The sequence below is a fragment of the Physeter macrocephalus genome, chromosome 20 (genome assembly GCF_002837175.3).
Source record: "Physeter macrocephalus isolate SW-GA chromosome 20, ASM283717v5, whole genome shotgun sequence".
NCBI classification, from domain to species: Eukaryota; Metazoa; Chordata; class Mammalia; order Artiodactyla; family Physeteridae; genus Physeter; species Physeter macrocephalus.
In genome coordinates, this window is record NC_041233.1 from 50,296,258 (window position 1) to 50,314,281 (window position 18,024).

The following is an 18,024-nucleotide window of genomic DNA, read 5'->3' on the forward strand; positions in this document are numbered from 1 at the left end:
TAGGTACACGGGCTTCAGTAGTTGTGGCACACAGGCTCAGTAGTTGTGGCTCGCGGGCTCTAGAGCGCAGGCTTAGTAGTTGTGGCACATGGGCTTAGTTGCTCCGTGGCATGTGGGAGCTTCCCGGACCGGGGCTCAAACCCGTGTCTCCTGCATTGGCAAGCAGATTCTTAACCACTGTGCCACCAGGGAAGCCCTGATTTCAGTTCATCTTTTAAAGCTTGGATAGTCATAGATTGCTGATTAGTCCATAGATTTGCTGCCCTTCTGTTAATAGCTAACATATATTGAGCACTTACTGGCTAGGCATCATTCTAAGCAGTTTTATTTACATTTATGTAAAATTGTGTATTCTCATAATTACCTTATGAGGTATGGGTACTATTATTGTTCCCAGTTTGCAGATGAGGAGTCTAAGACATGGGGCCTGGGAAGAAGGTCACTCAGCTAATTAAATGAAGATTGGAACACAGGCAGCTCAACAGCTTGTACTCTTAAAGAATTTATTGTAGGGCTTCCCTGGTGGCGCAGTGGTTGAGAATCTGCCTGCCGATGCAGGGGACACGGGTTCGTGCCCCGGTCCGGGAAGATCCCACATGCCGCGGAGCGGCTGGGCCCGTGAGCCATGGCCACTGAGCCTGTGCGTCCAGAGCCTGTGCTCCGCAACGGGAAAGGCCACAACAGTGAAAGGCCCGCATAACCGAAAAAAAAAAAAAAAAGAATTTATTGTAAAAGAATTCATCCATTTACAAGTGGTAGAAGCTCAGCTCAGACTAGCTTAAGCAAATAGCAAATTCATTAATTAAATTGAGAATCTCAGGGGGTGAATTCTTGCTTCAGGTACATCTAATTTACTATTCTTCCCCACGTATAACTTGTTCTGTTGATCTCTACTGGACTTCAGTCTACTGTTGGTAGGTAAGATGACCATGGGCAGTCTTTTAGGCCTACATTCTCCTAGCTTGGCAACTATAATACAGAAATCTTCTCTCTCCCATCATGAATATATCGGTACTTGAGATGACTGACTGGCCTTGATTGGGTCATGTCCCCAAACCAGTCTTTTGTGGTCAGGGGATAAAATATTGTGAATGGCTTGACCTGATTAAAATGCTTCATCTCTTTGGTGATTATGGGGACGTGTGATTGATAGCTCCCCCTCTATCCCCCAGCACAACATGGAATGGTGAAGGAATAGTGAGTGCCTCCAAGGAAGAGGTGTTGGCAAGTAAAGTTAAAATGACCTCCACATTTTGAGTCAGGTACCTGTCTCTTTTCTAATCAGACTGAGTTAGGGCAATAAGGCCAAATCATAAGAAGAATGGCCTTCAGGTATCAGGGTCTTGGATGCAGAGTAAGCAGAAGGGAATACTGGGCTTAGTAGGTAGATTGAAAGCACTTTATACAATGGCATCTGTGGTTTTCCCTTTGAAAGCATATTACAAACTTTGCAGATTCCCCATTTTATAATCTTATGTATTTTTAAATACAGGTTACAGCATCAGGTGAAAAGGCACAATCTGATAGTGGCTTCATATGATGTTGTGAGAAACGACATAGATTTCTTTAGGTAAGAATTAAACTTTTTTAAAGAAAGACTTAGTATCAAATTCAGAGAGACTTAGTATTTTCCTGCCTCAAAGACTTCATATTGTTCCTGACATATAGTAAAAGATGCTAATATTTTTTGTTTTTCTTCAGAAATATTAAATTTAACTACTGTATTCTTGATGAAGGCCATGTCATCAAAAATGGAAAAACAAAATTGTCAAAAGCAGTAAAACAACTGACTGCTAATTATAGGATTATTCTTTCTGGAACACCAATCCAGGTAATTATTTACCATGTTTTTTTTTTTTTTTTTTTTTTTAATATTTGCCATGTGGAGAGAAGGCTTGGCATTTGACAGTGAATTAAAGAGGTTTTTTTAGTTTATAGGAATGATAATTTCCAATAATTATCTTTTATAATGGTTCATTTGGTATGTAGCAGTATCTGAGCAAACTAGGTTTTAAATCTCATATTTTTAAAATGTAATTTTAGGCTATGTACACCTAAGTCTTATGTCCAAAATATGGGAAACATTAGTCACATTTTCTTCCACATTGGCCATTTTCCTTCTGCAGTATAATACAATCTGATTTAACATTGAAAAGCTAGAGATGATTCAGAGGTGACTCATCATATAGGAGAGGTATGAATACCTGAGGTTAGGAAGCAATTGAAGGAAAGAGAGTGTAAAAGTTTATCTTGGAAAAGGAAGGAGATGGCTGAGTATGTAGATGCCTTTAGATATTTTTGAGAGATTCTCTTATCTTCCAGAGGAATTGGTTGCAAATGTTCACATCTAGCTTGGATAGCCAAGTCTGATGGGAAGATACCCTCTATCATTCTCCAGTTGGTAGGAGGGTAGATACCAAGTGACCTCTAAGATTGCTTCTGACTCTTAAAAAAATGATGGTTCTTTATGTATTTGTTACTTTTCTTTTAAATTTATTTTTGGTGATGGACTGACTACTAAAGTATTATGGTTTTGTCTATTAAGTAAACGCTTCAGATTTTAATAACCACAAGAGAGAACATAATTACAAACATATAAAAATTTAATGGAAGTAAGAAAAAGTACATTTAAAAGGGAAAAAGGGACTTCCCTGGTGGTCCAGTGGTTAAGACTCTGCCCTCCCAGTGCAGGGGGCACAGGTTTGATCCCTGGTTGGGAACTAGGATCCCGCATGCCACACGGCACAGCCTAAATAAATAAATAAATAGATAAATAGATAAATAAGGGAAAAAATCACTCTTTAGGTTTGATATATCAAGATTTGTTTGCTTATATGGAAACTTCACAGTATTTTTAAATTGATTATAGCTTTCACAACAAAAGAAGTATTTGTTTGCTTAAAGGCTCTCTTTTCCCCTTCCACACCTCAACAGTTTAGCTCTGAAGCTGTAAGGTGGGTGGGTTTCTGCCAACAAACAGCCATGGTAGCCCATGAGTCATGGGGCAGAGCCTAAGTGGGATTAGAAGGGTTTTCAATATAGAATGGCAGCCCAGCATAGTGAGCCATTGCTTGAGCATGGTGAGGAGGGCTTCTGGAAGGGGTAAACAGATGGGATGGTACCTTAGGATCCACACATACTGGAAAAGCATCCAAAATGAAAAAGTGTTGATTTCTTTTTTTCTTTTTTCATGAAACTCCAACAGAATTGGAAAGAACCTGTGCCTGTTCCTCATGACCCATAAATACTGGGTAGACTTGACCTATAACCAAGCTTTTCTAGGTTTTCCTGTGTTGAAGAAATGGTGGTATTGGCCAAATTTCTTAAATCTTGCTGCTAATCTGAGTCTGAAAGTTAAAAGAATCAGACATGTATTCATCTTTCTCCTCTTCTATTTACTACTTGATGGAACCTACCAGTAGGATTTAAATACCACGGACCAAGGCTTATTCTGGTGGAAGAGACTTGAAAGTTTCCTCCAAATAGGATAGAGTATTTTCTCCAAATTTTACACGTTAAAATATAGACTCATAGAGACTTCCCTGGCGGTCCAGTGGTTAAGACTTTGCCTTCGCAGGGAGTGCAAGTTCGATCCCTGGTCGGGGAGCTAAGATCCCACATGCCTCATGGCCAAAAAACCAAAACAGAAAACAGAAGCAATATTGTAACAAATTCAATAAAGACTTTAAAAGTGGTCCACATCAAAAAAATCTTTAAAATATATGTATATATAGATATACCCCAAAATGTGATAATCTATGTCATCACAGTGGACTTTCATTAATGTTCCATTTTTAAGTATAAGGAAATAATCCTAGTACACAAGATAACTGGTGTTCCTTTCTTATACTCAGAACAACGTTTTGGAGCTGTGGTCATTATTTGATTTCCTCATGCCAGGATTTTTGGGGACTGAACGCCAGTTTGCTGCTAGATACGGTAAACCTATATTAGCAAGTAGGGATGCTCGAAGCTCCAGTCGTGAACAAGAAGCAGGTATGAAAAAGAGATAGTTATATACTCTGTGCAAGTGAATATAATTTATATCTAACTTTTGGGAGCCATTTAATCTTATTAAGAGAAATTAATAAGAGAATAATAATAAATAGAATAAAGTTAACTCTCTTATTATTAATAGGTGTTCTCGCGATGGATGCACTGCATCGCCAAGTCCTGCCATTTCTTTTGAGAAGAATGAAAGAAGATGTTTTGCAGGATCTACCACCCAAAATTATTCAAGACTATTACTGTACTCTTAGTACTCTCCAGGTTAGGAATCTGGTGATCACAATTGTGGTTGTTGGTGGTATGTTTATTAGGGGACTGTTTTGAACAAGCTACAAAAGTATTGACTGAAGGGGATTTAGCCTTTGGTTTATCACTCTAATCTAGCTTCTGCTTCCTTAGACTTCAGGAATATTCAGTTTCAAACAGGTGTAGATAAAACCTAAATGAATCTGTTTGGATATGTAAGTATACATTTGGGTATGTGCATTTTGAATATAGCATTAAAACAAAATCCAGTATCATAATTACTTTGTTATATATGTCTAGTTAATTGAAAAAGTTGGAAGGTTAAAATGATAAAGAAGTAAGCCAATGTTTTAAAAGGGCCAGAAGTCTGCCTATAATGTTATACCTTACAGCAGCATAATAGGTGTGTATACATCAGGGCTGAGCTGGGAAGTGGGACCTTGTCCCTTTTAAAGTAGTGCCAATAAATTTTCAAAATAAGTATTGGCTTCTGCACAGTTCTGATTTTGTACATAGAGACCGTTATCAAAGGAATTTATTGTATGCCTTTCCTTGTGCAGTATTTTTGTAAGGGGAAACTATCTCTTGTCTTAGTAAGATATGGCCTATAAGCAGAATTTTCTGTTTGAACGTTTACTTTGCGTTCTAGGTTAGTGAGCATCAGTCTGTTTCAGTATTAGAGTTGATTTAGTATGGCCAAATGAATAAAAGATATACAGACATACCTGGAAAATAGCTTCTTTCCCTCCAGTGTATAGACATTTAACCTTTTAGTATTTATCTATACAACTTGAGTTTAGTGGACAGGACACTAATTTAGATGCTAAGAGCTCTGTGATCATTTATATTATCTACCTCATCTCTCTGAGCCTCCATCCCTCATTTGTAAAAATTGGATTCATATTTCTTGAAGGAAAAATTTTTAGAGGTATGAAATGAAGACTTTTTAAAGTTAAGTATAATAAAGAAAATGTGCCATATGAAAAAACCTGAGATGATATACTGGTGGTGGTATTATAACATCCTCATAAAACACATTTAAGTAGTCTGGAGGAAGGGGGCTGGGGGAGGGAAGTGACATTTAGGTTCATTTTGCACCTACAGGTTTTTATTCTCTCACTTCTGTTCTCTAGCACTCTAGATTCTCTTCCCTTTCACATTGTTTTAGCATATACAAGGCAGGAACCCAGACTCCAAGATAATACTTTGAACTTGGTATGGGTTCTGCAGTTAGTATCCTTTTTTAAACTTGGTCTTTTGAAATATACCTATATAGGGTCTTGACCACATAACTTCACTTAAGGAAGATTTCCTTATTTACTTGTAAGGGTTAAAGTTCTCTTTTATTGGTAATGTATTTCTCTTCTTGAACAGAGTGGAAAAATTGGGTCTAGGACTATTTGACTATTTTTTAAAATATTTTAGCAGCCAAACAATGTGTTAAAACTTTTTTTCTAAATGTAATTTAAAAGGAATTTACCAAGATACAGTGGATCATCTGTAATCAAGTAGTGAAATATAGGTATCATAATTTATTTTCTTGGATGAGGGCTGATTTAAATTACTGTTTTTATTGGCCTTTGCTAGTTATGTTTTGAACAATTGAAAATAAATATACTTATTGCTTTCATGGGGGGAATTTTACAGGTTCAGCTCTACGAGGATTTTGCTAAGTCTCGTGCCAAGTGTGATGTTGATGAAACAGTTTCTTCAGCTGCACTTTCTGAAGAAACTGAAAAACCAAAGCTTAAAGCTACAGGCCATGTATTCCAGGTATATATTACAATCCACTTTTTAAATGTTGTTGAACAATGTTCTTCAGTGCAGCAGTTTTTACATGGAACACTGAAATACGGATTTATTTAATTTTTTTCAGTATTGTGTATACATTCTTGAAAATAGGTAAAAGTACCAATTTAATTTATTTTCATAATTAGTAATTAATAAGTAATTTAATATTAAAATTAAAGTAAAAACAGCAATATATGTTTGTATATTACATGAAAAGAAGGGTTTTAAAATAGAGAACCTTTTATTTTCTATTCAAAAAATATTTGAACATATATCACAAGGCAGTAATTTTTCTAACCTCAGGGGTTAATTAAAGCAGTGGACAAAACAGACCCCTTCCCTTGTAGAGGTGAAAAATGATTAAGTAAGTAAAATATATATATCATGTAAAAGAAAATAAAGGCAAGTACGGGGTTATACAGTATAGGAGTCACGGTAGGTTGTGGTTTTCAATAGAGTGATCAGGGATGTCACTGAGAAGGTGACATTTGAGCGAAGATCTGAAGGAAGATTGAGGCATGCAGATACGTGGTGGGGGGGGGAGGTGATTCCAGGCAGAGGATACATAAAGCACAGAAGTTCTGAGACAGATGATGAATGTGCTTGAGAAAAAAGAGATAGTAGCAACTCACTTTTTTTCTTTCCCTTTTGAAATATTCCACTGTAGAATACCTTCCAAACCCCCTTGTCACCAATAAATTAAATACCTGTAGCAGTTTTAAAGATAGAAATGGGAAAAGGTGATTTTGAAGGCTTATACCTCTCCCACAGTTTCTGTCATAGTGCTTACAGATACAGTTGAGACCCAAACTATAAGCCAAGTAAATGACAAAAGACAAAGGGTATGGCTGAATCAGAGAAAGAAAAAAAAGACCTGAGGGGGTTCTGATTCTCAAACACAACCACTTGAAACACAACCACCTAGGTCCACCTTACCCTTCCCACCACCAGACCTGTTGAATCAAAATACTGTGTAGAGGGGAGAGATTTACAGATTTAGAAGGTGCTCAAGAAGTTTTTATGCCCACTGAAGTTTGAGAAACCTTTCTTTAGAAAATGATGTCTAGTTCTAGAATAATCTATCAGCATTATCAGGCACTTTGAGTGGGAAAGGGTTAGCTAGGAGCTAATAAATAAGACATTCTTTCACGAGAAGCTCATTGTCTAGTGGGGGAGACAAGACATAAACAGTACAATTTATACAAGTTATAAATGCTGTCACAAAAATAAATACAAGTTGCGTAAGAAGCATAGATGAAGACATCACAGATGAGGTACCCGAACTGTTTCTTGAAAAATGAGCAGAGGAGTGAGAAGGGGAAGAAAGGCATTTTAGATAGATGGACTAGCATAGGAAAGATACTGAGATATGAACATTTGTGGCATGTGAAGGAGACTTGTATATACTTTGTTCCCCTTTCTTAAAGGCATTACAGTACCTACGTAAACTGTGCAACCATCCAGCATTAGTCTTAACACCTCAACATCCAGAGTTCAAGAGTACTACTGAAAAACTTGCAGTTCAGAATTCTTCTCTCCATGATATTCAACATGCCCCTAAACTCTCGGCTTTGAAACAAGTAAGTAGGTCTTTTAAGTGTTAGATGTGTGTTGTACATTCTTGGTCTGTAACAGTAGGTAAGTTTGCTTTTCCAAAAGATTACTGAGGTGTTTACTATTTCTTTTTTGTGTGTGTGTGTGTGTGTGTGTGTGTGTGTGGTATGCGGGCCTCCCTCTGTTGTGGCCTCTCCCGCTGCGGAGCACAGGCTCCGGACGCGCAGGCCCAGCGGCCATGGCTCACGGGCCCAGCCGCTCCGCGGCACGTGGGATCCTCCCAGACCGGGGCGCGAACCCGGTTCCCCTGCATCGGCAGGCGGACGCGCAACCACTGCGCCACCAGGGAAGCCCCTATTTCTTTTATTTTTAAATTTGGTTTGTTAAATTTTTTATACAGCTTTTTAAAAAATTGTGGGAAAATATATAACATAATATATGCCATTTTAACCACTTTTTTTTTTTTTTTTTTTTTTTTTTTGCTGTACGCGGGCCTCTCACTGTTGTGGCCTCTCCCGTTGCGGAGCACAGGCTCCGGACGCGCAGGCTCAGCAGCCATGGCTCACGGGCCCAGCCGCTCCGCGGCATGTGGGATCTTCCCGGACTGGGGCAAGAACCCGTGTCCCCTGCATCAGCAGGCGGACTCTCAACCACTGCGCCACCAGGGAAGCCCTAACCATTTTTAAGTGTAGAATTCTGTGGCATTGATAACATTCACAGTGTTATGTAACCATCACCACTATTTATTTCCAAAATTTTTCCATCAACCAAATAGAAACTCTGTACCTGTTAAGCAATAACTTCCCACTCCCCTTTCTGTAACCCCAGGGAACCTCTAATCTACTTTCTGTCTGTATGAATTTGCCTGTTCTAAATATTTCATGTAAGTGGGAATCATATCGTTGTTCTTTCTTTTGTGACTGGCTTATTTCACTTATTTTCAAGGTTCATTCATGTTAGAGCACGTATCAGTACTTCATTCATTTTTATGGCCAGATAATAGTCCTTTGTTGTTGTTGTTATTACCACCACCAGTACATTTTGTTTATCCAGTCATGTGTTGATGACACTTGGGTTGTTTCCACCGTCTGGCTATTGTGAATAATGCTGCAGTGAACATTAGCTTGTAAGTATCTGTTTGAGTCCCTCTTTTTAGTTCTTTTAGATGTTAGACCTAAGAGTGGAATTGCTGGATTATATAGCAATTCTATGTTTAACTTTTTCAGGAACTGCCAAACTGCTTTCCACAGTGGCTGCAACATTTACATTCCCAAGCTATGTGCCAGGGTTCTGATTTCCCTACATCCTCACCAACACTTATTTTCCTTTTAAGTATAGCCATCACAATAGGTATGAAGTGGTATCACATTGTTGATTTGATTTGCTATTCCTAATGACTAATGATGTTTTTCATGTGCTTATTAGGACATTTGTATGTCTTCTTTGGAGAAATGCCTGTTTAAGTCCTTTGACTGTTTTTTCATTTGATTGTCTTTTGGTTGAGTTTTAGGAGTTTATATTCTAGATAGTAAGCCTTTATCAGATATATGATTTGCAAATACTTTCTCCCATTCTATAGATTGTCTTTTAACTTTCTTGGTCATGTCCTCCATGGTGTCTGATGAGAAAAGAGGTGTTCATCTCATTGAGAATCTCTTTTACATGAAGTCACTTTTGGGAATTCCCTGGCAGTCCAGTGGTTAGGACTTGGCGCTTTCACTGCCGGGGCCCGGGTTTGATCCCTGGTCAGGAGACGAAGATCCCACAGGTCGTGTGGTGGTGGTGGGGTGGTCACTTTTCTCTTGCTGTCATCAAGATTTTGCTTTTTGTCTTTGTCTTTCAACAGCTTGATTATAATGTGTGTAAGTGTGGATCACTGGAATTTATTTTTCTAGGAACTGCTTGCTCTGCCATTTGTTCATGTCACTCTTGGTATAACTTTTAAAAATGGAGTTTTAAAAAATTCTGAAATTTAGAAAGGTTAAATTAAAGGAACCAATTTCAAGTTAATGTAAATGTTAATACCATTTAATTTTTCTAGCCTTAAAAATTAAGATCTTATTGTAAAATCTGGACTTTATTGTTTTAGCTTTTTGTAGTTATTCTGGCTTAAATTTTATTGAGAATAACTAATGGATGAAGATTTTAGATTTCACACGGGCTAGTGTAGAAAATGTTATAAATGAGAGCCCCAAATGCTAATCTGTTTTTCAGGTCACAGGTAAGTTAACCTTTTCTCACCACAAAGAGAAATATTTATTTTGGTGAGATTGACTGCCTCCTTTTATTGGACATCTGTGTAACAATTGATTCTTTTTTCAAGTTGCTGTTGGACTGTGGTTTGGGAAATGGCAGCACTTCCGAGAGCGGCACAGAGTCTGTTGTAGCCCAGCACAGGATACTGATCTTCTGTCAGCTTAAAAGCATGCTTGACATAGTAGAGCATGATCTTCTCAAACCTCACTTACCCTCTGTCACTTACTTGAGATTAGATGGTAGCATACCTCCTGGTCAGAGGCATTCCATTGTTGCACGGTAAGTGGCTTCTAAAATCTTGCAAATCAAGTTATAGTCAATTTATTATTATTACTTACATAGAAGTTTGCCTCATGAAGTATCTTCTTTGGCTAGATATTTGCAAATGTGGTTTTTTGTTGTATAATTCAACCCAACTAAATCTTTACCTTTTTAAAATACAGAACTGCAGAAATATAATTGAATAGTTTGTTTAGTTAGGGGGAAAAAAGTGTGACTGTATTAGGAAAGCACTCCTAAGGGCATGAAAGAAATTTAAGGCATCAACAAAAAATAGAGATAACTACTTTCCCCTCATCTGTTTATGGGGGTTGGGGCAGGAAGAAGCAAACAAATGGCTTAACTAAGCTCTTTATCCTGATCCGTCTGTCTCTGCTGAAAACAAGTTGGAAGCTGGCCTAGCTTGGAAGCAGAATCACTGAATGCAGTGTTTCTTACGTGTGGTCTGCTCCGTCTGCTTTGGAAATCTCAGGGGTTCATTTTTTAAAATGCATATTCCTAGGTTCTGTCCCTGGCCTGCTGACTTCAAGAGTGAGCATTTTTAACAAGCATCCCTAAGAGATTTTTAGGCACAAAACAGAGACCCATGAAGGGATTTTGAACCCAGGTTTGACTCATGATTCTACCATTGAGGCAGTGTTCTCTTGGGCCTGTTTATTATCCACACAGCCTGAGAGCCTCTCATATAACAATAATAATATCTTATAGAGCTATTGTAACAATTAAATAACATAAAGCATATAAAGTACCAAGCCCATTGCTTGACTCAGAGTGAGTAATAAATGGTAGCTTAGTAATGTTAGTTTTTCTTTTTCCTAGAAGCTACCAATGGCCTTTGTCAATATCTTCTAGGACTAGTACAATTTTAGCAACCCTCAGCACGCTAATCTTCTACCTTCCCTGACTGATCTAACCTTTCTCTACACTCTTCTGTCTCCATATGTTAAAGGTTCATAGTTGGGGTGTGTCTTAATTATAATTAGTGTTCCATTTTTGTATCCATTTTGCAATTGGACTTAATTGCTAGGTATGAAATTTCTGACATGTTCTGGAATACCTTCTTTCTACTACTAAAGAGGTTATGTATATTAAAAGAAGGTAGTCTGAACTCAGGTGGTCACAGAAATGTCTATGTCGTGGATTATAAAGCAGTGTTCTCATTTGTGCTCTTTAATTTTTATTAAACAAACAGTTCAGTTTCTCTTGAACTTTAGGAAGAAATGTACTAATTTTATTTTTTAATATCTGTTTTTAGGTTTAATAATGATCCATCCATAGATGTTCTCTTACTTACAACTCACGTTGGTGGCCTGGGGCTAAACTTAACAGGCGCTGACACAGTGGTATTTGTGGAGCATGACTGGAATCCCATGCGTGATCTACAAGCCATGGACCGGGCCCATCGCATTGGGCAGGTAAAAAGTAAAAAGTCAACACTCACAGGTGTTAACTTATGCACTGGGAAAAATAACTCCCCCCAAAAGACAGGAAGCCTTGGTTTAAGTTCCTGCTCTTATGTTAGTAAGTGTTGTGACGTTAGGCAAGTCACTTAATTTTGTGGCACCATTTCCTCATGCATTAAATGAGGTGCTTGGGCTAAGAAAACCTGGGAAACTGTCCATTCCTAATATTCTGTGATCGTCTACAAACATTTTAAGGTCATGGGCACGGATAGATAAATAAAGAAAACCCAATCCTAATTCAATGGTAGTTAAGTACTTAGTACAAGTATGCAAGCCCTCTGACTTGGTAAATCTCAAAACTTACTTACCCATTTATTCATGCTACAGTTGCTTAACTTCTTCTTCTCATTCAGAAACGTGTGGTTAATGTGTACCGATTGATAACCAGAGGAACGTTGGAAGAGAAAATAATGGGTTTGCAGAAATTCAAGATGAACATAGCAAATACTGTTATTAGCCAAGAGAATTCTAGTTTGCAGAGTATGGGGACAGATCAACTCCTTGATCTGTTTACTCTTGATAAGGTAAAGAACTTATGCAATTTGTTGTATCTTTAATGTGTTCACAGACTTCCTGGGACTGCTTGGTAAAAGTGTTAAAAGGAGCAGCAAAAGTCATTCACTTTAGTATCACCTAGACAACCCTTTGAGGGAATTTTTGATGTCCAGATAAAACTCTCCAGGATACTAGGGGATGTTTGAAGGTCTGACTTTCTGATTGATGTCCCCAGTGTCTTCCCCAGGTTTTCTTTCCTTAGTCCCTACCTGCTAAAGGACAGCTGTTTCTGGAGTCAGCTAGACCTGGGTCTGCGTTTCTTGCCCTGCCTCCTATTAACTGGTGACCTTAGGCAAATTAACTTCTCTGACCATCTTCAGCCTTGGCAGGATAACAATGCCTATATTACTACAGAGTTGTGACGATAATAAATAGTAGCTATTGTTGTTATTGTGGATGATGGAACTAATATATATCAGATAATAATCCATTATCAAAGGATGCACCATCTGGAAATATTGGTTGGTCTAATAATGTAAAACTAATAGGGTTGGATTTAAAGTCCTGTGTAGGTTCAGAAAATCAACTAACTGTACACTCAGTATAAATTAGGGTGAGAAATGGCCTTATATAATGCAATTAAACTAGCTGTAATAACAGAATTATAGTGTCCAAATGTGAGAGAAAGTAGTTCCACTCTACTCTGTGTGTGTTAAGCCACATTTAGAATACTGTCTGGTTCTGGGTGCTGCATTTTAAACAGTAACAAATCAGTGACTCCCCAAAAGATGGCCAGAATGGAGAAAGGTTCAAAAAAGGCTCAAAGAAACATGGATTGCTTCAAATGTATTTTATTCCGTTTGAAAGAATATTCTTATGGGTAACTTTCAGCAAGCAGAAACTGGGCTCAAGGGGTGTTCCAAGGAAGCAAGAACTACTGCCATAAAGGATCTTATTGGCAAAATTTGAATATGGACTACATATGAGATCATCTTAATATACCAATATTAAATTTCCTTAATTTGATCTTTGTACTTTGGTTATGTAAGAGAATGTCCTTGTTCTTGGGTTAAAGGGGCATAATATCTACAACTTATTCTCAAATGATTTTGGGAAAGGCTGATAATTAAACTATATATCTAATACTAACATATACACAGGTGTATATATATATATATATATATATATACACAGGGGAGAAGAATGACAAAGCCAACGTGACACAGTTAACAGTGAGTTCTTTGCAATGTTCTGAAAATTCTTCTCAAATAAAAAGTGTAAAATGATAAATTATTAGGGCTGTGGGAAAATAGAATGGGCTATCTTACGAGTTCACGAACTTCCCCATATTTTGAAGTGTTTAACTGTTGAAAAAGTGCAATGTTAGAAACAAGTATGATATTTTAAAGGAAAATAAAATTTCTGAAATCAATCTTTCATTTTATCTTTCTGCCAATTTTTCTTAAGGATGGCAAAGCAGAAAAAGCTGACACCTCTACTTCTGGAAAAGCAAGTATGAAATCAGTTCTTGAAAACCTGAGCGATCTTTGGGATCAAGAGCAATACGATTCAGAGTACAGCCTGGAAACTTTCATGCGTTCTCTCACATAACTATCAAATACTGTAAGTGCGATTGCTGCTAGTTCAGTAACATTTCTGCTGATATTCAGCAGATTTCAAAGTTTATGGTGAACTTTTTTAGCTCAATGTGTAAATAGATCTGAAGAATATTCAGCATAACGCTGGTTCTTGTTTCACTGGGGGGAACAAGTTATTCTCAAACATTTGCACTGTATTAAATTTAAATGTTAATGTGAAATGGTTTAAATTTTACATGCTGAATAGCTGCAGAGCAGAGGAACCAAACCAGGTTTACATGTGCTACCATGAGGTGTTCTTACTGGGAACAAGCCTCCTATCTACATAGTAGTCACTTTGTACAGGATAATATCCATGAGTACTTTAGTGTTCATGTACATTTTTCCTTTTAAAGAGAACTTGTTTTTATAAATGATTAAAACTAGGGCTTTTTTTGTATAAAAGCCTTAATGAGCCATAATTTTAAGAATAATGACTACAATACTGGTCACTCTTGGAACAAGAAAATCTTAGACAATGAATTGAAGCAAGCCTTATATATTTAATGCAAAGGCATAGTGTTGTTCAAATCTTTAACATCATTTTGTCAACTTTTAAAATATATCAACTATTCTAAATACAGGTAATGTTCTATTTAAGGCTATCATAACATCCTATTAAGAGGGTGTTCTTTTAATTTATCTAAGGGCTAGGATATAGCCAGATCCTGAGAACATATCTACTCAATAGGTTTCAATCATATATATATATATATATATATATATATATATATATATATATATATATATATATAAAATATATATTTTTTGTAACTATGAACCTATACAGTTTTCCAGAAGTAGATTTTACACTGTTTAGAATTTCAAAACCTATGGTGAAAAGACTGTTTATTGTAGTAATGCATGACTAAATGATTCCTTTATACACACAAACATACATAAATACACATATCTATATGCACAGATGTACCTATCCTGCATCCAAAAGGGTGCTTGGTATTGGCACTAAAATCATGTAGTTATACTGGGCAGCAATAATTGGGCATGAAGCTGATTAGTGTTAGAAAAGTGAGCTCAATAGTGAGGGTGGGTATATGTATATAGATATGCATGTATGTGTATGTATATAATTTTATATATTTCACACATAAATTAATACATGCCTGTGTGCATATATATGTATGGGATATATTTGTATATACATGTACAGGAAATAAACATCCCCCAGGTTTGTGGCTGGCCATACACATAGGCATTGGTTTCAAAACCATCAGACCTCAGCTGTAAAATAACTTTTTGTTAAAATAAAGTTATACTGTTCTGCAGCATTTAGACATGGATATGTGTCACATTTCAGTAGCTTTGACAACCATACTGTAACATTAAACATAGCATTCCACAAGAGAATAAAAAAAGATTTAACTGTAAAAATATGTGCAACTGTGTGTTATTTGTAGGAAATCATCACTAGAAAAAGCAAAAGATTATTAGTTTAGATATGTTTTAAAAAAGCTCAAGATCTTTTTTCTTACTAATTAAATGATTATTTTTTCATTATTTAGGATTTATAGTCAAATTTAGTGGAAGACAAAAAGGAAATTCTTGACTTTATATAGAATATCCATTGTACATAGCACAGTGAAGCTGTTTGGGAATGTGACCACTCAGAGGCAAAAGTGGGGGGACTATAAGAGCATAATAGAAATTACAGAAAAGTAACAGCGTTGCATCACATATCTGTTCCAAATATTTAATCCCAGTACAATCTTATACCTCCTGATTAAAGACAGACCTCCCAATTTCCCAGAATACATGCTGGCATCAGTGGAATCTAAGTGAAATTGATTGCAGGAACATCTGTTATCAAGTGCCAGAGTACTCAGTGTGAATCTACAAAGCAAAAACTTGAGTTGTGTCAATTAACAAAATATTTGCTAGTCACACAAATCAGTGTCAGACATCAAAAATTGCCTCCTGCTTAAAGAAAGGGTTCCCACCAGTCTCTAGTAAATTCCCTTAAACAGTGAAGTTCTGTTGAAGAATATAGGGGCTGAGATCCTACTATCTGTGTAGGGACAACAGCCATGGTTTCAGGCTCACAGGAGAAAGTGAAGCTATAACTTAATCCTCTCCATAAAGCCACAAAGAGTTCATGTATTGAAACAGGACTAGTAGAACTGTCCAAGAGCCCAGAATCACAAAGTCATCTATGAGAAATCAGAATCCCAGAATACCTGTACCAACAGTAAGTAAGGTTGGGTTATTTTAAGTGTATAGCTGTAAGAACCACAAATTAAGAAAATAACATAACTCTGGGACCCTAGCAGAAGCAAACAAAACTGCCCTATAGGAACAGTTTCAGATAGGGTCCCTTAGGATTACCACAGGGGAAAGCGTCTAAGATTAAACTCACACACACACAATCTGCAGGAGGCAATGAACTACCAGGAGGAAGAGTCAGCAGATGCAAATAGGAAAATTCGTTATTTCAAAACTGCAAATAGGGACTTCCCTGGTGGTCCAATGGTAAAGAAACCACCTTACAATGCAGGGGACGAGGGTTTGATCCCTGGTCAGGGAACTAAGATCCTACATGCCACGGGGCAACTAAGCCCGCGCCACAGCTACTGAGCTCACGTGCCACAACTAGAGAGCCTGCATGCCGCAAACTACAGAGCCCACGTGCTCTGGAACCCACGAGCCACAACTACAGAGCCCACATGCCCTGGAGCCTGCACACCACAACTAGAGAGAAGCCCATGTGCCACAACAAAAAGCCCACGTGCCACAACGAAAGATCCTGCATGCCTCAGTGAAGATCCTGCGTGCTGCAACTAAGACCCAGTGCAGCCCAAAATTAAATAAATAAATCTTTTAAAAAGTTATTTAAAAAAATAGAATAAAAACTGCAAATAGAATAATCCAAAAGACCATAAAATGATTAATTAGATATGAAAATAAGGAAAACATTATTTAAAAGTTAGGCAAATTTGAAACAAATGAAAAAAGTCATGAATTGAAAACTTGATAGTCATCAATGCAGATTAGACACAGGTGAAGAGAGAATGTGAATTGGGAGACTGATCTTATAAAATCATCTACGATGGGATACAGAGATGGACTGATAGAAACTATGAAAGGGCAGGCAAAAATGGGAGATGGAATGAGATCACCTAATAATACAGTTCATAGGAGGGTCCAGAAGGAATGGGATATGGGAAAAGAGACGAAGTCGTCTTTGACTTAACTCTAATTACACACCCCTGCATCCAGTCTATCAGCAAGTTCTACCATCTCTGGCTCCAAAATATATTCCAAGTCTGTTCACCATTCTCCATCTCTACTACTACTGCTATAGTTCCCACCATCATCTTGACTCTTCAGGACTACTGTATTCTAACTGGTCTTCCCGCTTGCCAAGCCTCCCATGACTTCCTATAACACTCATACTGAATCTGAACTCCTTACCATGGTATACAAGCCCTAGATGTTCTGGCCCCTGCCCATCTCTCTCACTTTCATCATGTCCCACAATATTTACCCCAGTCAAGTCAGTCTTTTCCCCCTGCTAATGCCTCAATGTAAAACCAAATGTGTTTCCATCTCAATTTTGGTTCTTGTACAGCTTGGTGAATGGTGTCATGGGGAGATATGGAATACTGAAAAAGGAACAGATTGGGAAGGGGGAGAGTAGGAAATCAAGAATTGTCTTTTGGTCATTAAATTGAGATCCTTGTTATATCAAAGGAGAGATGTTGAATCTAGCGCTCAAAGGAAACGTCAAGACTAGAGATGTAAATTTGGAAGATAGTATTTTTAAGGAATGTATGGGACTGAATGAGATCTCCTGCGGTGTTATTTATATAGCGAAGTACTATACAGCAGTGAAAAATCAATGACTATAGTAAAACATGGATCCCATCAAAAGTGAGGTTGAATGAAAAAAATAATATATGTATAGTTTCAGCCTATATAAAGACTAAAAACAGGTAAAAATGAAACACTGTTTAGGGATATACAAACAAATCACATATATGGTTATTTCACATTTGAAACAAAAAACTGAGTGACAGTCACATGCACAACACTTATTGATCACTTCCTACTCTACCAAACACAATGGGAAAAGCTTAAAGATCAGTGAGGAGGAAGGATACCTTAGCCAACAACTGATATGGTTACATTAATTTCAGAAGTAGTAGACCTCAAGGCAAAAAATATTACTTACAATAAAGAGGGGTACCTCATAATGATAAAGTGATTTCAGTTAACCAGGAAGTTATAACTCCAAACTGATATACACCTCAAAATCCATAAAGGAAAAATAGACAACT

General features: G+C 37.3%; 1 protein-coding gene across 2 annotated transcripts in view; it reads left to right on the forward strand.

The window, feature by feature from the left end:
• The window catches only part of BTAF1 (B-TFIID TATA-box binding protein associated factor 1), a 95,610-nt gene extending 81,162 nt beyond the window's left edge, over window positions 1–14,448 (forward strand). Inside the window, exons 28-37 of one of the 2 annotated variants that reach the window (XM_024121246.3) lie at window positions 1,493–1,570; window positions 1,702–1,831; window positions 3,855–3,996; window positions 4,139–4,269; window positions 5,902–6,027; window positions 7,473–7,625; window positions 9,923–10,134; window positions 11,390–11,549; window positions 11,951–12,121; window positions 13,560–14,448. In XM_024121246.3, coding sequence (XP_023977014.1) covers window positions 1,493–1,570; window positions 1,702–1,831; window positions 3,855–3,996; window positions 4,139–4,269; window positions 5,902–6,027; window positions 7,473–7,625; window positions 9,923–10,134; window positions 11,390–11,549; window positions 11,951–12,121; window positions 13,560–13,703 — 1,447 coding nt within the window. In that variant the 3' untranslated portion in view covers window positions 13,704–14,448. The remainder of the gene's footprint in view (window positions 1–1,492; window positions 1,571–1,701; window positions 1,832–3,854; window positions 3,997–4,138; window positions 4,270–5,901; window positions 6,028–7,472; window positions 7,626–9,922; window positions 10,135–11,389; window positions 11,550–11,950; window positions 12,122–13,559) is intronic. The other variant, XM_024121247.3, reaches the window with a different exon arrangement.
• The last annotated feature ends 3,576 nt before the right edge of the window (window positions 14,449–18,024 follow it).